Raw genomic sequence first — 27,340 nt, 5'->3', positions numbered from 1 at the left:
CCCTCCCCAGCCACTGGTTCAACACAGCTTCATAAAATGTGTAACTCTTCTGTTTTTAAACTCCTAATTTGTGCCAGCACCATGTTTATAAAGTGGTTTTACCTGCCCTATTTACTTAACGTTTTGTTCAATCTTGCACTGCAGTTTGCTAACTAAACTGTTTTCTAATGTTTCCGTGCTTCAACGTAACGAACATATGCCGAAAAACGAGCAAATTTATCTACATCTACTGCCGTATCTAGGCATTGGGCCAGAGTTTCTTTCAGGCATCTCATCGGGGGTGTTCTGCTGGGTTTATGTGGGTTACAGTAGCAATGTGTAAGTAGCGATGGCGCCAGCATAAGTTCCCTTCACAAAAGTGTGAAGAGAGCACCGTTATATGTGTTGACACCTCCCAACACAAACACAGGCATTTACAGTAGTGTTTGGTGTTCAGTGTTCAGTGTTTAGTTTCCAGTCTCCAGTGTTCAGTGATCACTGTGTATGCTGGATATGCCACAAGACTTTACTAATGGATCAGACAACCAATCAGCGAGCTATGATGTCTTAACAATTTACCATGAACATCACGCAACTCTTCATTAGATACTAATTATTGAACTGACATGCCGTACTCGCTTTTTTATTCTCACCCCATTATTTAACGTTCCTGCTCCACCCCACCGCCTCAACTCGTTCTCGCCTTGCGTGGCGGTCCCCCCCCCCCCCCAGATGTAGCCTGAGGGCGAGAGGTGTCCCCCGGGGCAAGTGGCCCCTGCTGTGAAACCTGAGACGGCCTCATTAGAGCCTCATTGTGGGTGAGAGCGCCAGAAATCAAAGGCAGAAACAAGTCGCCACTTGAGTCAGAAGGCGGGAGATTGTGGACAAACGTCAACTAGCCGTCAGAACACACTGAAATGTCAGAACACAGAGGTCAGAACACACTCAAGAGGTCAAAACACACTCAAGAGGTCAAAACACACTGAAGAGGTCAGAACACACCCGAACGGTCAGAACACAATGAAAAGTTGAGGACACAATAGAAAATTTAAGGACACACTGAAAAGGTCAATTCACATCGTCAGGTTCAGTATAACGATTAAGTATCTTAATCCTAATATATAAAAGCCCATGTGCGCACATCTCTCTCTCTTTCTCTCTCTGTCCGCAACATATTTCCCAAGGCTATGAGATCAGAATGTTCAGCGATATACGGAGAACTTTGTTGAAAATAATATGTTGCATGCTTTAAATGTATAAACTAAATTTTAATTAAAGAAAAAACAAATAAAGCATATACAAATGTAGAAACACATTTTTAATTATGCAACCGGAAAAATGTTTCTTGTTGTGACAAAAACGCATAAAACAATGACGTCACTTGTCACATGTTTAAACTATGGAAAGAAAACAAAACTAATGGCGTCATCTTCCAATTTAAGAATATGAAGAAATGAGCTATTTCATTCAAATTTGATTTAGATCTATAGATCTACTAAAAGTAAGCCTAATATATGAAATGTATACAATTTTCTCGGCCAAAAGTAATACGAATTACTCTAAAAAAACAACATAAATACCATTGAACAGCTGGGGTTTTAACTGAATCATTTCAATCTCTTAATCAGCGTGCGCATCCAATAGTGTGTTGTGTTAAATCAGAGGCGTAGCGAGGGGGGCGGGGGTGCGGACCGCACTGGGTGACACCATTTAGGGGGGTTACAACTAGGCAAAAAAGACCAAAATATTTAAAGAAAAACTTGAGGGGGTGGGTGCAAATCGAAAGTTCGACGGGGGGGGGGGGGGTGCAAATCGAAAGTTTGAAAGTTTGTCCTCGGGAAGGGTCGCTACGCCTCTGGGGGGGGGGGGGGGGGTGACACCATTAAGTGCCGCACCGGGTAACACCCGACCTCGCTACGCCACTGTGTTATATAATAATGTATCTAATTTGATTTTTCTAATAGGTATTGGTAGCCTATGTTATTTTAAATGTGTGTTAAAGTTTAATTGGTGATAATTCAAATGTGATTGGTTGTATTTCACACATGCCATACTCGCTAAGAAAATGTATTCGTCAAGCCTTGTTTAAAATGTAAAAAGCTTTCTATTTATAGATCGCACGCAGGTCTATTAGAAACAAGCTTCGAATGTTGTTACAAAATGTTGTCACAAAATGTTGTAACAAAATGTTGTCACAAAATGTTGTTACAAAATGTTGTCACAAAATGTTGTCACAAAATGTTGTCACAAACTATTTTAGAAATCTTCTGTAGTCCAGGGTGAGGTCGACTCTGTCTAAAAGGCGTAGACAATAAACAATAAACACATTAATTAATCATCTAATTAACCATCTAATTAACCATGTCTAATTCCTCAGCACAGCTGTTACCTTCCCGAGTAAACAAATATCAAACGTTCGAGTTGAAACTCGGGGTGTAGGAAACAACAGAGAATCTGCTCAAATATTGTTCGACTCATTTTAAACAGAAGAACCAGCGGTCACTCTAATGAGACACATTAAAATCTAGCTCATTAACACGGACCGCACACAACGCCATCTGTACCACACACCACAACCACCTAATATACCAGCAACGCACCACCAACCACATAATATACTTGCAACACACACCGCCAACCACACACTAAACGAGCAAACCACATCAACCCACATGTGTGTTCAACCGTTTAACTCCAACCTCCACTTCCAATGACCTGTGAATGTTGTTTACAGTTTCAACAAAGAATCCGAACTTTGAACAAACATCGGCATCGTTTAACCATCATTCTCCCACCCTACTCACCCCTCCCACACTCCCTACCCCTCCCCCCATGATTTTACCATTAGCATTGCATAAGATGTGTCTAAAGAGTACACGCGTATGTAAATAGCAGGAGGGGAGGGAATGTTGTGAGAGCTGACGCGAATATAACGGAAACCAGGGTGAGCAGTCAAGCATGACAACTTTAATGACGTCGATGGTTGGTTTAGTCGTTGTAGCCAACCCTGGAAGCTTGTGTCTCTAGCAGAGTTAACATTTCAGCCAGCATCAATGCATGCAGCTATGCAAGAGTTAATCTTCAGCCAGTATTGAAGCTTGCAGCTATGCAAGAGTTAATCTTCAGCCAGTATTGAAGCTTGCAGCTATGCAAGAGTTAATCTTCAGCCAGTATTGAAGCTTGCAGCTATGCAAGAGTTAATCTTCAGCCAGTATTGAAGCTTGCAGCTATGCAAGAGTTAATCTTCAGCCAGTATTGAAGCTTGCAGCTATGCAAGAGTTAATCTTCAGCCAGTATTGAAGCTTGCAGCTATGCAAGAGTTAATCTTCAGCCAGTATTGAAGCTTGCAGCTATGCAAGAGTTAATCTTCAGCTAGTATTGAAGCTTGCAGCTATGCAAGAGTTAATCTTCAGCTAGTATTGAAGCTTGCAGCTATGCAAGAGTTAATCTTCAGCTAGTATTGAAGCTTGCAGCTATGCACGAGTTAATCTCCGGCCAGTATTGAAGCTTGCAGCTATGCACGAGTTAATCTCCGGCCAGTATTGAAGCTTGCAGCTATGCAAGAGTTAATCTCCAGCCAGTATTGAAGCTTGCAGCTATGCAAGAGTTAATCTTCAGCCAGTATTGAAGCTTGCAGCTATGCAAGAGTTAATCTTCAGCTAGTATTGAAGCTTGCAGCTATGCACGAGTTAATCTCCGGCCAGTATTGAAGCTTGCAGCTATGCACGAGTTAATCTCCGGCCAGTATTGAAGCTTGCAGCTATGCAAGAGTTAATCTCCAGCCAGTATTGAAGCTTGCAGCTATGCAAGAGTTAATCTTCAGCCAGTATTGAAGCTTGCAGCTATGCAAGAGTTAATCTTCAGCTAGTATTGAAGCTTGCAGCTATGCACGAGTTAATCTCCGGCCAGTATTGAAGCTTGCAGCTATGCACGAGTTAATCTCCGGCCAGTATTGAAGCTTGCAGCTATGCAAGAGTTAATCTCCAGCCAGTATTGAAGCTTGCAGCTATGCAAGAGTTAATCTTCAGCCAGTATTGAAGCTTGCAGCTATGCAAGAGTTAATCTTCAGCTAGTATTGAAGCTTGCAGCTATGCACGAGTTAATCTCCGGCCAGTATTGAAGCTTGCAGCTATGCACGAGTTAATCTCCGGCCAGTATTGAAGCTTGCAGCTATGCAAGAGTTAATCTTCAGCCAGTATTGAAGCTTGCAGCTATGCAAGAGTTAATCTTTAGCCAGTATTGAAGCTTACAGCTATGCACGAGTTAATCTCCGGCCAGTATTGAAGCTTGCAGCTATGCAAGAGTTAACCTTCAGCTAGTATTGAAGCTTGCAGCTATGCAAGAGTTAATCTTTAGCCAGTATTGAAGCTTACAGCTATGCACGAGTTAATCTCCGGCCAGTATTGAAGCTTACAGCTATGCAAGAGTAAAACTTCAGACAGTATTGAAGCTTGCAACAGGAGCTGACATTAAAACCTACACAGCACCTATCCTTTAACTTTACCTTTCTACAACTGCTCGGGTAACCAAAAAATGGGAAGACTTACAAATGTATTGACTATTTTAGTTAGTTTTATACAGCAGATAATCAAACTGTCCAGAATTAGCACTATTGGTTTGGTTTGGCGGTGTGGAAGAATAGGATTAATTGAGTGTGTAAAACACATTTGGTTGTTGTTTTTTCTCGGATACGTCTTTAAAAGTTTTAACAGTAGAGCCCACACTACGTGAACACACGTTAAAACCAATTCTCTGATGAAGCACAGTGTCAACCGATCTAGATATCACAAGTTTAGTGAACAAACACAGGATACCACCTTACACAGAATCTTCCTATTTACTAGCTCTACTTCGTCTATTGAATTCTAACGTGACTCCTCCCGACACAAAGGTCTAACGTGACTCCTCCCGACACAAAGGTCTAACGTGACACCTCCCGACACAAAGGTCTTACGTGACACCTCCCGACACAAAGGTCTTACGTGACACATCAGGACAAAGGTCTAACGTGACACATCAGGACAAAGGTCTAACGTGACACCTCCCGACACAAAGGTCTTACGTGACACCTGCCGACACAAAGGTCTTACGTGACACCTCCCGGCACAAAGGTCTTACGTGACACCTCCCGGCACAAAGGTCTTACGTGACACATCAGGACAAAGGTCTAACGTGACACATCAGGACAAAGGTCTAACGTGACACCTCCCGACACAAAGGTCTAACGTGACACCTGCCGACACAAAGGTCTAACGTGACACCTCCCGACACAAAGGTCTAACGTGACACCTCCCGACACAAAGGTCTAACGTGACACTTCCCGGCACAAAGGTCTAACGTGACACCTCCCGACACAAAGGTCTAACGTGACACCTGCCGACACAAAGGTCTAACGTGACACCAACCGGCATCATCAAATAAATTGGGTTAGTCCCAATATCTCACCCGATCAATAACCAGAAAGGGAAGACAACTTTTTCCTTCTGTCGTGAAGATTTTTTTTTTCTCCCAATCTTAGATTTGGTCTACACTATCAGTCTTTCTTCCAGCAGACTTTTTCTCGGGGGGGGGGGGGGGTCTACATTTTCTAGGGGGAGGGGCGGGGGGGGGGGCGGTCTACATTTTCTGAGGGGGGGGGGGGGCAGACACTAGTAAAAATATATGTTTACTATATAAATTCCATCTCGTTCGCTTGGAAAAAAAACCCGAAAAGATGCATGGAAGAAACTCTGTACACTATGGAGCTAGTTGCTTCATCATAGCATCACGTTTTATGTCTTCACCGGAATCACATTTTATCTTTTCACAGTGAATTTCGGACAAGGGGGCTATTATTGTTACAACAGTTGCTAGCAAGTTATGTTGCCAACTACAACATTCCTTAATCAGGTATCTTTCTAAACATTTGAAATGTTGCGCACCAGTGTGAACATTGTGTTACAGGAACGTTTATCTGGCTACCCAGGTGTGAAGCGATGTTTGTAAACAAATGTATACTGCTTGTGTTGTAGGCATTAGGGAAAGCCTTCATTGAATCGCCCAGTCGAAGGTTAGCCTTAAGGGAGAATAAACTACACAAAAGATCTGGTGAAATGTACCAGTAAAAGAGGTTTAATCGTACCACGTAGAGAAGCTTCAATTGTAACAGTTTTAATTCTATACATCATAGTTTATTAAAGATTAATATATTTTCCGTATTTAAAATCAAATACAATAAATTAGAAACGAAATATTGGAAAATATTACATCTGCAACCATCAAATGCGTGTAAATAATGTTGTAACAGTATAATAACGATAGTTTATGTGTTGCAGTCATACATCGAAAGCAAACAAAAAATATGCACATAGATAAAATATTTGTTAGTATTTTTTGCCAAGCATGGTAAAAATGATTACATTTTAAAAAACTATTAAAATCATTTTTTTTTTTAAATTCGTTAAAATAAATATAGTTAAAAAGTCGTAAAAAAATTAGAAACGAAGTATCAATAACAAAAGGCGTAAAGGTTTAGCAAGAAACAGAAAACACTAATGAAAGTATTGAAAGTTGATCTAATGCTGTAACAACAAGAACGCTCTAACGTGTGAGATCGTGTACACTAAAAAGTCGTGAAACTTTAGGCACGAGAGAAACAAATTTGGCGTACCCACCTGTCTGCCCGTTAGTCCAGGAGTGAGGGCCCCCATGCGACCAGACGTCTCCTATCAAGTGCTCAGGGCGAGCAAATGACGTCATCAGCCAATGAGCAGACTTCACGCCACTGCCCCAAGCGAAAGAGGGGGGGGGGATGACAATGTGTCTATTCAAGACTACTAGTGCGCATGTCAGACTTTAAAACGAGCTACATTTGAGATGGTGTGGGGTGGGGATGGTTGATGGGGAGTGGGGGGGGGGGGGGATTCTTTTGCCGCATCGAACCCGTCTGTCGTATGCTGCTGTTTATTTTTTCTTCTGGCGGGAAAAGCTGTTTCTTACGTTCGTGTAGTGACGTCACCTTTGTTTACTTTGGCAGATGTAAACACGCCCCGACGTCTGCTAGCTGTTGGTCGTCTGTTGGCGTGGAGTGTGAGGTACAAAGTCCATCTCTAGGTCTTGACTGACCACGTTACTCTCCCCTCCCCCACCTCTACCCCCCCCCCCCCCCCCCCCCCCCCCCCGCCCCACGGTCATCTAGATATTTCTTACCTTGTACATGTTCCACTCATTACAACGTCGATGTCATCACAAGATTACCTCCAGCCACTTTTTTCTGCTTATGCATTTACATTTTTACAATTGTCTGTTTTACGTTAGTCTTGATGATATGTGTGTGTTTGTCTTAACGTCATGTGTATGTGTGGTTGTTAAGTAAGTGGTATTCCTGATGTATGTGTGTGGTTGTGGTTGTGCTGATGTATGTGTGGTTGTGGTTGTGCTGATGTATGTGTGTGATTGTGGTTGTCCTGATGTATGTGTGTGGTAGTCCTGATGTATGTGTGTGGTAGTCCTGATGTATGTGTGTGGTTGTGGTTGTGCTGATGTATGTGTGTGGTTGTGTTAGTCCTAAAAATGTGTGTGGTTGTGTTAGTCCTGTTGTATGTGTGCGATTGTGGTAGTCAAGATGTATCTGAAAGTGGTAATGGTTGTTGTATTCGTGGTTGTACTCTGTATGTGTGTAAAGATGTCATTGCAGTGTCTCTATAGAAATTTTAAAACTCTATTCTAAAGAAAAGCAGGGATCAACAGCTAAATTTGATATAAAAAAAAATAGCGAAAAAACATTTTTTTCTTCCATATTTTTTGGAAGGAATTCATTTTATGTAAAAGAAAGCAAGGGAAATAATGCACCGTTTTATAAAATTGAAAATTGTAAAACATGAATTATTTCCCCTTACAAACAGATATGCTTGAAAAAAATTAAAAGTTAACATTGAATTTTAAAAAAAAAAATGTATTTTATTATCCCTTGAGAATGAAGAAGCATCCATATATTATACACTGGATCACCCATGTCCAGATCCATGTAATGATCTGACTAAGGCTAAATATATAAAGGGGTAAAATTTCTGTCCTCGATGTTATCACAACACGTTACACAAGAGGACGCAAAAAATGTCCTACAATACACCAAGCTACACAAGAGGACATACAGAAAATGTGCCACTACAGGCCACGCTACACAATAGGACACACACAAAATGTCCTACAACACACAACGCTACACAAGAGGACATACAGAAAATGTGCCACTACACACCACGCTACACAAGAGGACATACAGAAAATGTGCCACTACACACCACGCTACACAAGAGGACATACAGAAAATGTGCCACTACACACCACGCTACACAATATGACACACAGAAAATGTGCCACACAACACCACGCACCACTGCTCATGTCGTACGTGATGGCGTATGCACGAACTTGCGCACCGCTGGCGTCGGCATACCGAACCGGCGCGGCGTGGAACCGGAAACCTCTGGGGGGAAGCTCCTCCGTGCCCCTGAGGTTCTCCACGATCAGCTTCCCCCGGGGGAGGTAGGTCTGGTGGATGGGCAGACTCCGGGCGTTCTGACCGCCCTCGCTGAGGGGGTCGGGACTGAGCGTGTCCGAGGCGATCATCTTGACATGTCGCTGCTCCAGGAGAAATCTGCCAGCCGCCTCGCTGATTGACGGGAACACCATCTCCCTGGAAGGTCAGGTTTAACATGTATGTACTTTGTTAACTTACAAATTTGAAAGATCAGATTAAACATTTAAGTACTTTGTTAACTTACAAATTTGAAAGATCAGATTAAACATTTAAGTACTTTGTTAACTTACAAATTTGAAAGCTCATGTAAGCACTTTGTTAACTTACAAACTTGAAAGATCAAATTTAACATGTACGCACTTTGTTAACTTACAAACTTGAAAGATCAAATTTAACATGTACGCACTTTGTTAACTTACAAACTTGAAAGATCAAATTTAACATGTACATACTTTTGTTAACTTACAAACTTGAAAGATCAAATTTAACATGTACATACTTTGTTAACTTACAAACTTGAAAGATCGGATTTAACATGTAAGTACTTTGTTAACTTATAAACACCAAGTTATAATCAAAAAGTTTCTAATCAGTAAATCACATTCAAAGAATGACCTACGTATAAATTACAACAAAACCGTAATATAGCCCACCTAAGTAACTGGTTCTCTGGACCGAGGTTCTACCCACCTAAGTAACTGGCTCGAAATACTGAGGTACTACCCACCTAAGTAACTGGCTCGAAATACTGAGGTACTACCCACCTAAGTAACTGGCTCTAAATACTGAGGTACTACCCACCTAAGTAACTGGCTCTAAATACTGAGGTACTACCCACCTAAGTAACTGGCTCTAAATACTGAGGTACTACCCACCTAAGTAACTGGCTCTAAATACTGAGGTACTACCCACCTAAGTAACTGGCTCTAAATACTGAGGTACTACCCACCTAAGTAACTGGCTCTAAATACTGAGGTACTACCCACCTAAGTAACTGGCTCTCTGTACTGAGGTACTACCCACCTAAGTAACTGGCTACTGAGGTACTACCCACCTAAGTAACTGGCTCTAAATACTGAGGTACTACCCACCTAAGTAACTGGCTCTCTGTACGGAGGTACTACCCACCTAAGTAACTGGCTCTAAATACTGAGGTACTACCCACCTAAGTAACTGGCTCTCTGTACGGAGGTACTACCCACCTAAGTAACTGGCTACTGAGGTACTACCCACCTAAGTAACTGGCTACTGAGGTACTACCCACCTAAGTAACTGGCTACTGAGGTACTACCCACCTAAGTAACTGGCTACTGAGGTACTACCCACCTAAGTAACTGGCTACTGAGGTACTACCCACCTAAGTAACTGGCTACTGAGGTAATACCCACCTAAGTAACTGGCTCTCTATACTGAGGTACTACCCACCTAAGTAACTGGCTACTGAGGTACTACCCACTTAAGTAACTGGCTCTGTACCGAGGTACTATCCACCTAAGTAACTGGCTCTGTACTGAGGTACTACCCACCTAAGTAACTGGCTACTGAGGTACTACCCACCTAAGTAACTGACTCTCTGTACTGAGGTACTACCCACCTAAGTAACTGGCTACTGAGGTACTACCCACCTAAGTAACTGACTCTCTGTACTGAGGTACTACCCACCTAAGTAACTGGCTACTGAGGTACTACCCACCTAAGTAACTGACTCTCTGTACTGAGGTACTACCCACCTAAGTAACTGGCTACTGAGGTAATACCCACCTAAGTAACTGGCTCTCTATACTGAGGTACTACCCACCTAAGTAACTGGCTCTCTATACTGAGGTACTACCCACCTAAGTAACTGGCTACTGAGGTAATACCCACCTAAGTAACTGGCTCTCTATACTGAGGTACTACCCACCTAAGTAACTGGCTACTGAGGTACTACCCACCTAAGTAACTGGCTACTGAGGTACTACCCACCTAAGTAACTGGCTACTGAGGTACTACCCACCTAAGTAACTGGCTCTCTATACTGAGGTACTACCCACCTAAGTAACTGGCTACTGAGGTACTACCCACCTAAGTAACTGGCTCTCTGTACTGAGCTACTACCCACCTAAGTAACTGGCTCTCTGTACTGAGCTACTACCCACCTAAGTAACTGGCTCTCTGTACTGAGCTACTACTCACCTAAGTAACTGGGTCTCTGTACTGAGGTACTACCCACCTAAGTAACTGGCTACTAAGGAACTACCCACCTAAGTAACTGGCTCTCTGTATTGAGGTACTACCCACCCAAGTAACTGGCTCTCTGTATAGAGGTACTACCCACCTAAGTAACTGGCTACTGTGGTACTACCCACCTAAGTAACTGGCTACTGAGGTACTACCCACCTAAGTAACTGGCTACTGAGGTACTACCCACCTAAGTAACTGGCTACTGAGGTACTACCCACCTAAGTAACTGGCTACTGAGGTACTACCCACCTAAGTAACTGGCTACTGAGGTACTACCCACCTAAGTAACTGGCTACTAAGGAACTACCCACCTAAGTAACTGGCTCTCTGTATTGAGGTACTACCCACCCAAGTAACTGGCTCTCTGTATAGAGGTACTACCCACCTAAGTAACTGGCTACTGAGGTACTACCCACCTAAGTAACTGGCTACTGAGGTACTACCCACCTAAGTAACTGGCTACTGAGGTACTACCCACCTAAGTAACTGGCTACTAAGGAACTACCCACCTAAGTAACTGGCTCTCTGTATTGAGGTACTACCCACCCAAGTAACTGGCTCTCTGTATAGAGGTACTACCCACCTAAGTAACTGGCTACTGAGGTACTACCCACCTAAGTAACTGGCTACTGAGGTACTACCCACCTAAGTAACTGGCTACTGAGGTACTACCCACCTAAGTAACTGGCTACTGTGGTACTACCCACCTAAGTAACTGGCTACTGAGGTACTACCCACCTAAGTAACTGGCTACTGAGGTACTACCCACCTAAGTAACTGGCTCTCTGTACTGAGGTACTACCCACCTAAGTAACTGGCTCTAAATACTGAGGTACTACCCACCTAAGTAACTGGCTACTGAGGTACTACCCACCTAAGTAACTGGCTCTCTGTACTGAGGTACTACCCACCTAAGTAACTGGCTACTGAGGTACTACCCACCTAAGTAACTGGCTCTCTGTACTGAGGTACTACCCACCTAAGTAACTGGCTCTAAATACTGAGGTACTACCCACCTAAGTAACTGGCTACTGAGGTACTACCCACCTAAGTAACTGGCTACTCAGGTACTACCCACCTAAGTAACTGGCTACTGAGGTACTACCCACCTAAGTAACTGGCTCTCTGTACTGAGGTACTACCCACCCAAGTAACTGGCTCTCTGTATAGAGGTAATACCCACCTGAGTAACTGGCTCTCTATACTGAGGTACTACCCACCTAAATAACTGGCTACTGAGGTACTACCCACCTAAGTAACTGGCTACTGAGGTACTACCCACCTAAGTAACTGGCTACTGAGGTACTACCCACCTAAGTAACTGGCTCTCTGTACTGAGGTACTACCCACCTAAGTAACTGGCTACTGAGGTACTACCCACCTAAGTAACTGGCTCTCTGTACTGAGGTACTACCCACCTAAGTAACTGGCTACTCAGGTACTACCCACCTAAGTAACTGGCTACTGAGGTACTACCCACCTAAGTAACTGGCTACTGAGGTACTACCCACCTAAGTAACTGGCTCTCTGTACTGAGGTACTACCCACCCAAGTAACTGGCTCTCTGTATAGAGGTAATACCCACCTAAGTAACTGGCTCTCTATACTGAGGTACTACCCACCTAAATAACTGGCTACTGAGGTACTACCCACCTAAGTAACTGGCTACTGAGGTACTACCCACCTAAGTAACTGGCTACTGAGGTACTACCCACCTAAGTAACTGGCTACTGAGGTACTACCCACCTAAGTAACTGGCTACTGAGGTACTACCCACCTAAGTAACTGGCTACTGAGGTACTACCCACCTAAGTAACTGGCTACTGAGGTACTACCCACCTAAATAACTGGCTACTGAGGTACTACCCACCTAAGTAACTGGCTACTGAGGTACTACCCACCTAAATAACTGGCTACTGAGGTACTACCCACCTAAGTAACTGGCTACTGAGGTACTACCCACCTAAGTAACTGGCTACTGAGGTACTACCCACCTAAGTAACTGGCTCTCTGTATTGATGTACAACCTGCTGTTGTTAAACCTCCATGACCAGCCGAAGTTGAAGATGACAGCGGCCTCTGGGGGGATCTCGCCGTGCTGTTTCTCCCACTCCAGCACCTGTAGAGAAGACATCACTGGTGAGTACTTCACCTCGACACGCGCATGCTAACATTTTTTTAAAATGACGTCACACATGACCTTGTCTAGTGGTGCCATGTAACTGTTGTTCAGGCTGGCCTCTCGTGAGCAGTCAATCATCACACCCTCACCGATCGTGTTCTCAATGGGGACATCGTCCAGTGTTTGGCCGTCTGAGGCAACAGAAATGTGTGAGTATTTCAACCCTAAATTATAACATTGTCATTTGGCTGAGTTAAACACATTTTTTTCACAGTCAGCCCGTCTTTAGGCAAGCGTATATATTACTGTAAATTATACCCTTCATTTTTTACTTTCTCGTAGATCTATATACAAAGTATAGATAAAGTCTTGTAATCGTGCAAAAAAAACAATCGAGATTTTTATAAATCTCGGCGTTTTACACCTCATTGATACGGAAAAACATAATTTTGCAATCTTGTTCGTACGTTACAGCTGGGTTGATGAAATTTCATATATAAGTATTTTATCAAAATAGTAGATCCTGATCAACTTTTGAGCGATTTCCGATAACCGGAAGTGGTACTTTTTCTACTTTGAATTTTTCAAAAGCCTATTACTTGAGTACTATTTCAGATAGATAAATGAAATTTCACATGTAAGTAAAAGATCTAATTCTCTACTTTCTGTCAAATGTTGAATAATTTCCGTTGACTAAGTACTAATTTACGCTATTTCCGATTTCTAAAAAAACGCATGTAAATTTATAAAGTACTAATAATATCCCGCACTATTATGCACATTTTATTAGGCGTTCACTTGGTGTGCAATTTTTTTTTTTACAAGATTCTATTCTATTATAAAAGTTTAAGTACTTAAAAATGGATTACAAATATTGTCTATGTCCTGAGTTGCCATCCCTCGTAGTTTTATATTTGAATATTCGAGAAAGTTTAGGGGAGATCACTCCCGGTTTATTTTAAAAGCACTTGTTCAGATCATTAAATTAACAATAATTTTAAACTTAGTTTAACCCGCTGTAGGAAATCGAAACGTTTTTAACTGCCAGAAACATATTTTAAAGTGGTTTGTTTATAAAACATTTAGTTTGAGAATAGCTCACGTGAACTTCTATAGATGGTACTCACCCATGACGAAATGTACAGGGGCATCCATGTGTGTCCCTCCATGCTCTCCGCTTTCGTACCTGCCGTTCTCTGCGCTGTGGGCAAAACATGAGAAACATAGGCGGATTTAACATTCTGGTACGAACATGAGAAACACGGATAGACTGAGCTACATCCTTAACATTCTGGTCAAAACATGAGAAATATGTTAGCTACTTCCTTAACATTCTGGTCAAAATATGAGAAATATGTTAGCTACATCCTTAACATTCTGAAACCACACCACAGCGAGATACTAAATTGTCACATAAAAATACATTGTAACTCTACTGTCACATTAAAATCAAATTGTGTCCGTTGCTAGCAATGTCACATGAACTATGTAGTAACGACCTTCTCGCCTAAATTCTCATTTCCAATGTTTACTTCCGTGAGTGATTAACTGCTCACCTGTCAAATGTTTACTAACGTGAGTACTTAATGCTCACAGGTAAAAAGTTTACTTTCGTGAGTGATTAACTGCTCACATGTCAAATGTTTACTAACGTGAGTACTTAAATGGACACAGGTAAAAAGTTTCCTAACGTGAGTACTTAATGCTCACACAACACACACGTACTTACAACACGCCAGGCAAGTATTCGCCACGTGACACCAACGACCTGTTGTAGTGCGGTTGTCCAGGCGACATTAAGGTCAGCGGACCGTGTCGATGAGACAGGTCAATGACCCGAGCATCCAGCACCACGAGACACAATGTCAGCAATCCAACCTTCATCCCATACATTTTGAGCTATACTCTCTAACCAGCAGGCCGACAAATTGTTTTATTTTGTTCCGCCTTAAAGTACACCATTTCAAATTTGCACTTTACCACGCAGGCGCATGCGCGTTGTACGACGATCCGACAGCCAATCGTATTGCTGGAAAAAAAAATTACGTTTCTCACTCACCCCCCCCCCCTTCCAGTAGCGGCAGATCCTACGACTCACAGAGTTCCAGACTAGATAAGGGGTGGGGGGAGGGCGTTTAATGAGGAGGGAGTGGGGACGGTATGACTAATGGGCGGGGATGGGGACGACGACGAAGGGATGGGGATGGTGGGAGGGGGACATACAACCCTGACGAAGAAACCTCAGTAGCACTACATCACAGTAGTCTGGGACCCCGCTGTTTTTCATCTTACACTTCTGTACAACAACATCGTTCATATGTTGTCTTTACTTCACGAAATGTGAACAGTGATGAAATGTAAGCCTCAATTTCCTACTGCTGGTTGCATCTTGAATCGTTTAATGCACATCAAAGTACAGTGTAAGGCTCACTAAAAGCTTGAAAATGGTATGTGGTTATTTCATCTCTGTGATGTAATCAAGACGATGAGGTACAGGCATAATGTGTAACTCTTCAATGTTTGTGTTGGTGTGTGTAGGTGATGGGAAGTTCAGCGCGAATCTTCAATGGTGCTGTGACGTCATCAGAATGTGTGTAAACAAAACGAAAATCTGCATCAAACTTGGTCAATGTGTAGTGCGTGTGTATGTGTGGGTGTGCGTGATCGTCTGAACGTGCGTTCGTCTGTCGGTGTTTGTAAGTCTGTGTGTGTGTATGTGTGCGTGTTTGTCTTATGAGCAGGCCTTTGTTTTAAGGCCAACTGATCGGTGTGAAGTCTTGGAATAAACTGATGTTGGTTTAGTAATGGCCAGTTGTATTGTTGTAGTGTAATCAAGTCGATTCGCCTAAACATTATCTCTATATGGAAATTGTACTGGATTGTTTTCTTCTATAGAATGTCTGTCTTGTAAATTCTAGACCACGGGTTCCCAACCTGGGGGTCGCGACCCCCAGGGGGGTCGCGAAGGTCTTTCTGGGGGGTCGCCAACTGGTATACTAAACCTTAGTAATTTGAAACAAAACATAAATATTTAGAAGAATTTTTGAAATTCGGCTTCATTAACATCACTGGAAATGTAATAGAGAAGAAACAAAGCGCACTGTACAAAGTTGTTCTCAGTCACGAATCTATGAAATCTTCAAAACTAAAACGTCATTTGAGACGAGTCATTCGGAACACACCAAAAAATATATGGAGTTCTTTCGTCGGTAAGAAGCTAGTTGCAAACGCCAGAGACTTGATCGAACAGGAAGTTTTCACCAGCATCAAATGAAGTCGCAATAGAAAATGCCAAGCAAAAAAAAAAAAAAAAAAAAAAAAATAGGAGAAAATCTCATCAAACGCTGCATGTACGTAAATGTTAAATAACACAGTTTTATTGAAATTAAGCTTTCACCATTGTTTGCTTTTCAAGTTGATAAATCAACAGACGTGAGTTTGTGTTCGCAGTTGCTGGTCTGTGTCTATATTCATGCGGATGATAGTAAAGTAGAGTTGCTCTTTTGTGAAGATAGCATGGAGAAAATAAATACCTTTTTTGAAACTGGATGATTAAAATTGGTTAGAACGGCTGTGGGGGTTTGTACGGATTGTGCGCCATCTATGTTTAGGTTAAAATCGGGCTTTCAGAAAACAGAAAAGATTTAGCTCCCTAACCACTACCCTAACCAATCGACATCAAGAGTCCATTGCTAGTATAAGTCGTAAATTATATAAAATCTGGAGCCTTCAAAGAACTGAGCAAAAACATTAATATAGATCACTAGGTTCTGCTCTTCTACACTACAGGACGCTGGCTGTCAAACAAAATGTTGTAAATTGTGTTTTTGAATTGAAATCTGAAATCAAATTGTTCTTGGAAGTGCAAAGGAAACAAGACTTTTTGGTATACTTAAAACGACATAGTCTATGTGGTTGGAGAGAGTATCATATCTAGCAGATGTGTTCGAACATCAAGATAAGCTTAACCTGAAGCTTCAGGGAAAATGAACGAATATTATAACTTTCCATGATAATCTCTGGGCATTTTTATCGAAGCTGCAAAATCGGTAAAGAAAATAAATCTTGGAAATATTGTAAATTTGAGAAACTCTGCGGTGTGGTAAATGAATCTGATTGTGAGATAATTAAAATTTTGAAAGAAGCGATTTCTGGGCATCTTGAATCTCCTGAAAACGAACTGCATTGCTATTTCTCTGAGCTGAAAAAAAGAAGAATCTGCATTTACGCATTACCCATTCTCTTCTTCCCTTGATGTTGCCAGCATTACCGATGAATTACAAGATGAATTCTTTGATTTGCAGAATGATTCCGAGTAAGATGAAAAACTTCAGACACAGTTCTGGTGCAGTATTCACCATTCATACCCAAACGTAAAATTGATTGACTTTTCGAGAATATATTTTCAACACTATTCTTCGATTAAAAACAAAATTAAGATAATTATAATGACATAGGTTGGCGTTAACAAATTTTTTTAAAAATTAAAAACTTAACCACGAAGGTTTAGTTAATAGTATTCAATTTTACTCATGCTATTAAAATAGTTATCAAGAGTAGTTCATATTGAAAGTCTACTAGAAAATCTTAATTTAGTGCTTATTAATTTCCATACTAATTTCGGCTTTTTAATTCTATGGGGGTCGAGGGTCACTTACTTTTTATAAAAGGGGTCGCCACTCGAAAAAGGTTGGGAACCACTGTTCTAGACACATAAGATGACACACAAGAAGACAGACACACTAGCAGACGCACCAGAACACTTAAGAAAACAGACACACAAGAAGACAGACACACAAGAAGACAGACACATAAGAAACAGAGGCGAAGCGATGGGGGGCAAGGGGGACATATGTCCCCGGGCTCCGACCTTAGGGGGCGCCAAAATGGGTTGTAAAAACAAATTAAAATGTTAATTTAGCTGCATTTTGAAGTTGGGGGGGGGGGTGAACATCGAAAGTTTGAGGGGGGTGCAAATCGAAAACTTGAGGGGGGTGCAAATCGAAAACTTGAGGGGGGTGCAAATCGAAAACTTGAGGGGGGGGTGCAAATTGAAAATTCGCTCCCGAGGGGGGCGCCAAATTGAATGTTTGTCCCCGGGCGCCGAGAAGGGTCTCTACGCCTCTGATAAGAAAACAGACAAATAAGAAAACAGACACACTAAAAGACACAAGAAGACAGGTACATCAGAAAGCAGACACACTAAAAGACACAAGAAAACAGACCCATCAGAAAACAGACACACTAAAAGACACAAGAAGACTGACACATCAGAAAACAGACACACCACAAGGCAGACACTCTATCAAAGAGAGCAATATTTTTTATCTGTGAAGGGGAACAGATTGTTGCATTAGATTCCAGTCATGATTATATCACATGTTTTCTTTAGCGAGCGGCTACCAGTTTGTTTGTTTGTTTAAATCAGCGGACGAGACACGCTGTAATGGAATGTGCTACATCTAGTCACGATCTGAAACATCACTCTAAATATATACCAGGTCTTGATACATAACCCCCCCCCCCACTATACCAGGTCTTGATACATAACCCCCCCCCCCACTATACCAGGTCTTGATACATAACCCCCCCCCACTATACCAGGTCTTGATACATGACCCCCCCCCACTATACCAGGTCTTGATACATGAACACCCCCCCCCCCCCCCGCTATACCAGGTCTTGATACATAACCCCCCCCCCCCCCCACTATACCAGGTCTTGATACATGACCCCCCCCCCCACTATACCAGGTCTTGATACATGAACACCCCCCCCCCGCTATACCAGGTCTTGATACATAACTCCCCCCCCCCCCACTATACCAGGTCTTGATACATGACCCCCCCCACTATACCAGGTCTTGATACATGACCCCCCCCCCCACTATACCAGGTCTTGATACATGACCCCCATCACACACACTATACTAGACCTTACATGACCCCCACTATAACAGGTCTTGCTGCATGCCTCCCCCCCCCCACTATACTAGACCTTACATGACCCCCCCCCCCCCCACTATACCAGTTCTGTCAACATGACCCTCCCCCCTCTGGTATCGAAAATTTTGTCACAGAATTTTCTGGAATCGAATATTCTGCTATATTATAATGACCATTAATCAAATAATAGAAAAAAATGCCCTTTTTAGACTGACCTAGTCAGCGAATATCTATTGAACACGTTTACATTAGGTAGCACTCAGTTCGTGAGGAGTTGAGGCCAATATGAACCAGTGTGTAATGAGATCTGGCAACATTTACAACTTGAACCTGGCTGATTTCCTATAAAGGTGTATTTGATGTTGTATTGTCATGTAGTGTATTTGATGTTGTTATTGTCAGGTAGTGTATTTGATGTTGTATTGTCGGGTAGTTTCCTTGTTTACTTTAGTCTACCTGTAGAGCAACAAGCTGTATTGAACACCACGACCTACTGTTCGTACAGATTAAATCTCTAGAACATTCGAGCATGATTATATGAACGTTTATTACAAGCAACAATACATGAGAATGCAATCGATGAAGGCACCAACAAATTAATAGACTATAGCTGCCAGGAAAGACATTAAACAAACAATAGAAGCAGTCATTGAGCTATGCTTAGCTGCGCCATTTTCTTCTTCTAACTTTGGGTCAAAGGTCATGGCGAAAGCTCGAACTTGACCCCCAGTCCCACGGTCAAATTTTGTGGGGTTGGCGAAAAATCTGAAGTTCTTGGCCGGAAGTTGATCCGTCCCCTTCAAGTTCTCCACGATGAGCCGGTCCCTGGGCAGATAAGTCGTGTGGATGTGGGGGCGTGGGAGTGGCTTCCCCCTGAGTTTCATGGCGTCAGGGCTGACCGTGTCTGTCCCGATGATCTTGATGTTCCGCTTGTACAGGAGGAAGTCGGACACCGTCTCGCTAATGGAGGGGAAGACAAAGTTGCTGGGGACAAACACAAGGGGTGTCGTTTTAGTTTGTTTATGGACCAACATAAATGGTTCGTAATTAACTGGTTCTGTTATTAACTCTGTTTGTTCTGAAAGGGAGGTCTATTATTAATACCTTTTTGTTCGTGAAATGAGGTCTCTTATTAATTCTCTTTGTTTTGTTCTGAAAGTGAATGGAAACCAACCTAATATTGCCTTTCGCGTCTCCTACATAATCCAGTGGATTGCCGAACTTTGCCGACCAGCCAAAGTTGAAGATGACGGCAGCCTGGTCAGGTATTTTGCCGTGTTTGATCTCCCACTCTTCAATCTGAAGATAAAACAATCTTTTTTATTAAAAAATTATAACAATATAACGGGAGTGATCTCCCCTAAACTTTCTCGCATATTCTTATTTAACAGTCTGGGTTGGAATGACATTTCCAGTGCAATCGGGTTATAGAAATATAGAAATTTGTCATGAAACCTAACAGTTTTCGAGAAAACTCGTAGAAAAATTATTAGAACATGCTTGAGTAAAAAAAATGATACAAAAATAGTAAATTCTAAAGGTTTTTGTGAAATCAGAAATAGAAAAAAAATACGCCTTACGGTAACTGGAAATCGCTCAAAATATGACATATATTAATTTCTATCCACCAAACTGCAACGGTATTCGTTGTTTTAGATACCGGATTTAAGTACCACTTCTGGTTACCAGAAATCCTTCAAATTTCACAGAAACAATGAAACACTATTCCACGAATTACGAGAAAAATGAAAGTGTATGAGTATAATAAGTTTGTATTTTTTTTTTATTTTTTGTTTGTGCAGTTTTTCGTTGCGCATTTTTCTCGGATCCATACACAGACAGACAGACAGATAGACAAAACAATTTTTCCCGGTATGAAACGTTGATACAATTTTTACGATTAAAGCATTTCCTCCATACTTAATTTACGAGTAAGGAAATACGAGACAAAGACATTAAAATTCATCAAACAAAAATGAGACAAAACAGTTTTTAAATTGGCCTAACAAGAAATAAGACAAGACACTTTTCTTAGTTTCAAACAAGCGATTACATATGTAATCGATATAGGTTGTTTTTTAACAAAATTCACAAATGTCTTTGGTGCATTTGTCGACAGCTGTATCAAAACACAAAGTAAATTGTTAGGTGTAGTCACGTCAGGATTAACGAATATTTTTTAGAGTGCTTGAAACAAATTGTGTGAAAATATTTGAGAGTTCCATAAAAACTTTAAGTCTAATGTTTTTATTCTCAGAGATATTTGGTTTGATGAGACGTAATTTTTTTTTTAAATTTAATACGTGAAATCTTCCAAATTTTAAAATACGGTAATAACATCTTTCATTTGGTCTAAGAAAATCTTTTAGGTGATGTAAGCAGATATTTTAGAAAGCTTAAAAAATATCTTCATATTGTATAAGAAGAACTGACCTTCTCTTGACCTAACCTTCTCTATTGTGACCTCTGACCTTCTCTATAGTGACATGACCTTCTATAAAATGACCTGACCTCTAAAGTGACCTCTGGCCTTCTTTAAAGTGACCTAACAATCTCTAAATTGACCGGACCTTCTCTAAGGTGACCTGACCTTCTCTAAAGTGACCTGGTACTCCCGATCTTGTCTCGCCTCCTCTGAGCAGTCGATCATGACGCCTTCAGCGATCGTGTCCTCGATCGTCAACTTCTCAAGTGTTTTCGAACCTGGGAGCATGAGAATGAAGGTCGGTGTAAAGTGTGCACGACTAGTTCATGACTAAAGTCACATTCAACATTCCATTGGTCCGCCGGTGTCCGTCTGTCGGTGTCCGTCTGTCTGTCGGTGTCCGTCTGTCTGTCGGTGTCCGTCTGTCTGTCGGTGTCCGTCTGTCGGTGTCCGTCTGTCGGTGTCCGTCTGTCTGTCGGTGTCCGTCTGTCGGTGTCCGTCTGTCTGTCGGTGTCCGTCTGTCGGTCCGTCCGTCTGTCTGTCGGTGTCCGTCTGTGGGTGTCCGTCTGTCTGTCGGTGTCCGTCTGTCGGTGTCCGTCTGTCTGTCGGTGTCCGTCTGTCTGTCGGTGTCCGTCTGTCGGTGTCCGTCTGTCGGTGTCCGTCTGTCTGTCGGTGTCCGTCTGTCGGTGTCCGTCTGTCGGTGTCCGTCTGTCTGTCGGTGTCCGTCTGTCGGTGTCCGTCTGTCTGTCGGTGTCCGTCTGTCGGTCCGTCCGTCTGTCTGTCGGTGTCCGTCTGTCGGTGTCCGTCTGTCTGTCGGTGTCCGTCTGTCGGTGTCCGTCTGTCTGTCGGTGTCCGTCTGTCGGTGTCCGTCTGTCGGTGTCCGTCTGTCTGTCGGTGTCCGTCTGTCGGTCCGTCCGTCTGTCTGTCGGTGTCCGTCTGTCGGTGTCCGTCTGTCTGTCGGTGTCCGTCTGTCGGTGTCCGTCGGTCTGTCGGTGTCCGTCTGTCGGTGTCCGTCTGTCTGTCGGTGTCCGTCTGTCGGTTTCCGTCTGTCTGTCGGTGTCCGTCTGTCGGTGTCCGTCTGTCTGTCGGTGTCCGTCTGTCGGTGTCCGTCTGTCTGTCGGTGTACGTCTGTCGGGGTCCGTCGGTTTTATTTCTATCAAACCGCTGGTTTTATGGTTGCAACCAGTTAAATATTGTTAGCTTATGTACATCTTACCTTTACTGAAGTGTGACATGTACAACTCACCTTTACTGAAGTGTGACGGTGTGTACAACTCACCCTTACTGAAGTGTGACGTGTACAGCTCACCTTTACTGAAGTGTGACGTGTACAGCTCGACTTTACTGAAGTGTGACGGTGTGTACAACTCACCTTTACTGAAGTGTGACGTGTACAGCTCACCTTTACTGAAGTGTGACGTGTACAATTCACCTTTACTGAAGTGTGACGTGTACAGCTCACCTTTACTGAAGTGTGACGTGTACAATTCACCTTTACTGAAGTGTGACGTGTACAATTCACCTTTACTGAAGTGTGACGTGTACAACTCACCTTTACTGAAGTGTGACGGTGTGTACAACTCACCTTTACTGAAGTGTGACGTGTACAACTCACCTTTACTGAAGTGTGACGTGTACAGCTCGACTTTACTGAAGTGTGACGTGTACAATTCACTTTTACTGAAGTGTGACGGTGTGTATAACTCACCTTTACTGAAGTGTGACGTGTACAATTCACCTTTACTGAAGTGTGACGGTGCGTACAACTCACCTTTACTGAAGTGTGACGGTGTACAACTCACCTTTACTGAAGTGTGACGGAGCGTCAATGTGCGTCCCAACATGTTCCCCGATGCTGTAAGCTCCTGACTCCATACTTGGGATAAATATGAGAACATATACTTGGGATAAAGATGAGAACTTAGAGCTCAAAAGTTCATGACTGAGTAGCTTAAAAACGAACTCTGACACTACCCACACGCTAGCCTTACAACCACTAACCACACGCTAGACTTACAACCACTAACCCTAACCAACCAGCTAATCCAACGACCACAACTGTCATGTTTCCAGTGTAGGCTTAACCTTAGCAGTACTGGACATGGTGTGGTCGAATGCTAGAGCTCACCGTACTAACCCCAAAGTCCAGAGTTCGTCTTCAGTACTAATTGAGTCTCTGTGACGAGCTAGTTCTTGTGATTGTGTGTGTGTTGTGTGTGTTGTGTGTGTGTTGTGTGTGTGTTGTGTGTGTGTGTTGTGTGTGTTGTGTGTGTGTTGTGTGTGTGTTGTGTGTGTGTTGTGTGTGTGTTGTGTGTGTTGTGTGTGTGTGTTGTGTGTGTTGTGTGTGTGTTGTGTGCTCAGATGACAGGTACACTCTATTTGTATATCGTTGTTGCCCTTGATTGAGTGTGTAGAGTGTGTTTTAGCCGGTTGTCTAGTGCGCTAAACGATGTGCTGTCTTGTATTTATTATCATAGAGAGCAGAACTCAAAACGAGTGAGCTCTTATGGGTACCTAACGCGGTACCTGACGCGGTACCTGACGCGGTACCTGACGCGGTACCTGACGCGGTACCTGACGCTGTACCTGACACGGTACCTGTCGCGAGACAGTGAGGAGTAGAGAACAAAATCCTGTTCCCACAGTTCCAATTCATTTTTTATGCCGAGGCTGACGTATAGGCGACCTCTTCTTAACCTACACCCTCCCCCCCCCCATACCTCAAAGTTAACTCTAAAAATACAAGATTATTATTAACGACTGACTACATCAATGAGCACTGCACATAAGAAGGAAAAGAAACTTACTAAACTCCTAGATTTATTCCCAGAAACAGTTCGGACCAGTTGTACTTTGGTGCGCCGAACGGCGCGAAGCTGTTTCTGTCTATCACATGTGACAGGTCTATCGTCCGGCACAGCACGACGTCCATCAGGATCAGCAGGGTCCAGCAAAAAAGGTTAGGGTTCATGGCTGGTCACGTGGTCTGTACGCCGTCTATGTAGAAGGTAGAGATCACGTGGTCTAACGTAGTCTACACAGAAGGTAGAGATCACGTGGTCTGTACGCCGTCTATGTAGAAGGTAGAGATCACGTGGTCTGTACGCCGTCTATGTAGAAGGTAGAGATCACGTGGTCTAACGTAGTCTACACAGAAGGTAGAGATCACGTGGTCTGTACGCCGTCTATGTAGAAGGTAGAGATCACGTGGTCTGTACGCCGTCTATGTAGAAGGTAGAGATCACGTGGTCTAACGTAGTCTACACAGAAGGTAGAGATCACGTGGTCTGTACGCCGTCTATGTAGAAGGTAGAGATCACGTGGTCTGTACGCCGTCTATGTAGAAGGTAGAGATCACGTGGTCTAACGTAGTCTACACAGAAGGTAGAGATCACGTGGTCTGTACGCCGTCTATGTAGAAGGTAGAGATCACGTGGTCTGTACGCCGTCTATGTAGAAGGTAGAGATCACGTGGTCTAACGTAGTCTACACAGAAGGTAGAGATCACGTGGTCTGTACGCCGTCTATGTAGAAGGTAGAGATCACGTGGTCTGTACGCCGTCTATGTAGAAGGTAGAGATCACGTGGTCTAACGTAGTCTACACAGAAGGTAGAGATCACGTGGTCTGTACGCCGTCTATGTAGAAGGTAGAGATCACGTGGTCTGTACGCCGTCTATGTAGAAGGTAGAGATCACGTGGTCTAACGTAGTCTACACAGAAGGTAGAGATCACGTGGTCTGTACGCCGTCTATGTAGAAGGTAGAGATCACGTGGTCTGTACGCCGTCTATGTAGAAGGTAGAGATCACGTGGTCTAACGTAGTCTACACAGAAGGTAGAGATCACGTGGTCTGTACGCCGTCTATGTAGAAGGTAGAGATCACGTGGTCTGTACGCCGTCTATGTAGAAGGTAGAGATCACGTGGTCTAACGTAGTCTACACAGAAGGTAGAGATCACGTGGTCTGTACGCCGTCTATGTAGAAGGTAGAGATCACGTGGTCTGTACGCCGTCTATGTAGAAGGTAGAGATCACGTGGTCTAACGTAGTCTACACAGAAGGTAGAGATCACGTGGTCTGTACGCCGTCTATGTAGAAGGTAGAGATCACGTGGTCTGTACGCCGTCTATGTAGAAGGTAGAGATCACGTGGTCTAACGTAGTCTACACAGAAGGTAGAGATCACGTGGTCTGTATGCCGTCTATGTAGAAGGTAGAGATCACGTGGTCTGTACGCCGTCTATGTAGAAGGTAGAGATCACGTGGTCTAACGTAGTCTACACAGAAGGTAGAGATCACGTGGTCTGTACGCCGTCTATGTAGAAGGTAGAGATCACGTGGTCTGTACGCCGTCTATGTAGAAGGTAGAGATCACGTGGTCTAACGTAGTCTACACAGAAGGTAGAGATCACGTGGTCTGTACGCCGTCTATGTAGAAGGTAGAGATCACGTGGTCTGTACGCCGTCTATGTAGAAGGTAGAGATCACGTGATCTAACGTAGTCTACACAGAAGGTAGAGATCACGTGGTCTGTACGCCGTCTATGTAGAAGGTAGAGATCACGTGGTCTAACGTAGTCTACACAGAAGGTAGAGATCTGGCTAGACTGTTTTTGTGGTTTTTTGTTTACTATAAGACGTGTGTATTTTTGACTACAGCTTTCAATGAAACACACCGGTTTGTTAGAAGCTGCTATAACATTTTACACATGTGATACGATCAAAAGCTACAAAAAACGCTCAAGAAAGAGTTCGGATAAAGAATTCAAAATACATTTGCTTACCATTTGGTTGTAGAATTTATCAAGTTAAACGGGTTTTTTTTTCTAAACTTAACGTTAACCATAACAAACCTTATATGAAGTTCTTGAGACAGTTTTTCCAGCTAAACCTAGGTGGGTTTAACGCAAAACTTAACCTGTCTTAACACACGTGATCACGTTGGTCGGTTTGATTGTAGGTCACATCAGTGGGTCACATCAGTGGGTCACATCAATGGGTCACATAAGTGGGTCACATCAATGGGTCACATAAGTGGGTCACATCAGTGGGTCACATCAGTGGGTCACATCAGTGGGTCACATCAATGGGTCACATAAGTGGGTCACATCAATGGGTCACATAAGTGGGTCACATCAGTGGGTCACATAAGTGGGTCACATCAGTGGGTCACAACAGCGGGTAATCAATAGTGTCTACATAGAGGGTCCACGCCAGTGTCCACACTACATTATCCACGCCAGTGCCCACACTACTCTGTCCACGCCAGTGTCCACACTACCCTGTCCACGCCAGTGTCCACACTACCCTGTCCACGCTAGTCTGTCTACACTGATGTAGAGCCTACTCATGTAACTTGACTTTTCCTTTTCTTAACAAAACTAGAGCCTATTTTCAAAAACTTTCTACGAAAACAACTTGATCTATACACATTTTAAATTATTGTATTTATTACATTTTAAAGCGTTCATAGAAAAATAAATTGAGACTAAAATTATACAATAAGAATTGAGCACACCTTGATTACAAGTTCACCAATCACCTTAATTACACTAGATAAAAATGTAAAGTTAATTAGTTAAATGAAAAAAAAAGTCTTACTGCTAAAAACAAAGAACGGACGGTGTCCAGGTATCACAACAACACACGCACACATGCACGCGCGTTGAGTAGTCGTGCAAAGCTCCTTTGTGCTGCTCGTGAGCTACGAGTCAGCAGATCGTGCGCGTCATGAAGCGCGTGGTATGCGGGCATTTGATGCCCTACTGCTGCCCTCGTGGGAACGGGAAACACGAGCTGTTTTTGTCACGTGATCTCATACCCTCTAATTCCGAGGGATAAGCGAAGATGCTGTGTTCATGGGGCTGGTACACAAACACACATTTATTGGTGTACATCGTCAGGTGTACATCCAGATGTCTATTGATGTGTACATCCAGATGTCTACATAATGATGTGATGTGTACATCCAGATGTCTACATATTGATGTGATGTGTACATCCAGATGTCTACATATTGATGTGATATTAGGTATATAAACCAACAAGTTAGAATAAAATGATGTAACATATTTTTTCCATGCACGTTATATGTATGAGAAGTGATCATGTGAGGGGTGAGGGAGT

The 27,340-nt window shown here is 42.9% G+C and overlaps 2 protein-coding genes across 2 annotated transcripts; both read right to left on the bottom strand.

Annotated features, from left to right (window-relative positions):
• Positions 1–7,906: 7,906 nt before the first annotated feature.
• On the bottom strand, positions 7,907–14,823 carry LOC131935888 (isatin hydrolase-like). Its single transcript, XM_059292615.1, has 5 exons — positions 14,575–14,823; positions 13,973–14,046; positions 12,924–13,036; positions 12,718–12,842; positions 7,907–8,656 (listed from the first exon to the last, which is right to left on the bottom strand). Exons 1-5 carry the CDS (start codon positions 14,736–14,738, stop codon positions 8,266–8,268), a joined length of 867 nt encoding a protein of 288 aa, XP_059148598.1. The 5' UTR covers positions 14,739–14,823; the 3' UTR covers positions 7,907–8,265.
• A 4,500-nt stretch (positions 14,824–19,323) lies between these two features.
• On the bottom strand, positions 19,324–26,950 carry LOC131935882 (isatin hydrolase). The gene is made up of 6 exons (XM_059292610.1): positions 26,816–26,950; positions 24,023–24,212; positions 23,018–23,091; positions 21,381–21,493; positions 19,965–20,089; positions 19,324–19,774 (listed from the first exon to the last, which is right to left on the bottom strand). The coding sequence occupies exons 2-6, from the start codon at positions 24,184–24,186 to the stop codon at positions 19,387–19,389; spliced, it is 864 nt and encodes a 287-aa protein (XP_059148593.1). The 5' UTR covers positions 24,187–24,212; positions 26,816–26,950; the 3' UTR covers positions 19,324–19,386.
• Positions 26,951–27,340: the final 390 nt, after the last annotated feature.

The sequence above is a fragment of the Physella acuta genome, unplaced genomic scaffold, assembly GCF_028476545.2.
Source record: "Physella acuta isolate Inbredline_101_S28 unplaced genomic scaffold, ASM2847654v3 ptg000162l, whole genome shotgun sequence".
NCBI lineage: Eukaryota > Metazoa > Mollusca > Gastropoda > Physidae > Physella > Physella acuta.
Note: the sequence above shows the minus strand (reverse complement) of the source record. Positions and strands in the feature narration are given on the sequence as shown.

What these genes read in the sequence shown, in the direction of transcription:
- LOC131935888 (XM_059292615.1), bottom strand. Translation starts at nt 14,738, where the DNA reads ATGTATGGGATGAAGGTTGGATTGCTGACATTGTGTCTCGTGGTGCTG. An exon ending in GAATACTTGCCTGGCGTGTT is followed by an intron (nt 14,047 to 14,574) that starts GTAAGTACGTGT and finishes TTTTGCCCACAG; the next exon opens with CGCAGAGAACGGCAGGTACG. An exon ending in ACAGAGAGCCAGTTACTTAG is followed by an intron (nt 8,657 to 12,717) that starts GTGGGTAGTACC and finishes CTGACCTTCCAG; the next exon opens with GGAGATGGTGTTCCCGTCAA.
- LOC131935882 (XM_059292610.1), bottom strand. Translation starts at nt 24,186, where the DNA reads ATGAACCCTAACCTTTTTTGCTGGACCCTGCTGATCCTGATGGACGTC. An exon ending in GGAATAAATCTAGGAGTTTA is followed by an intron (nt 23,092 to 24,022) that starts GTAAGTTTCTTT and finishes ATTTATCCCAAG; the next exon opens with TATGGAGTCAGGAGCTTACA. An exon ending in GACGCGAAAGGCAATATTAG is followed by an intron (nt 19,775 to 19,964) that starts GTTGGTTTCCAT and finishes GTTTGTCCCCAG; the next exon opens with CAACTTTGTCTTCCCCTCCA.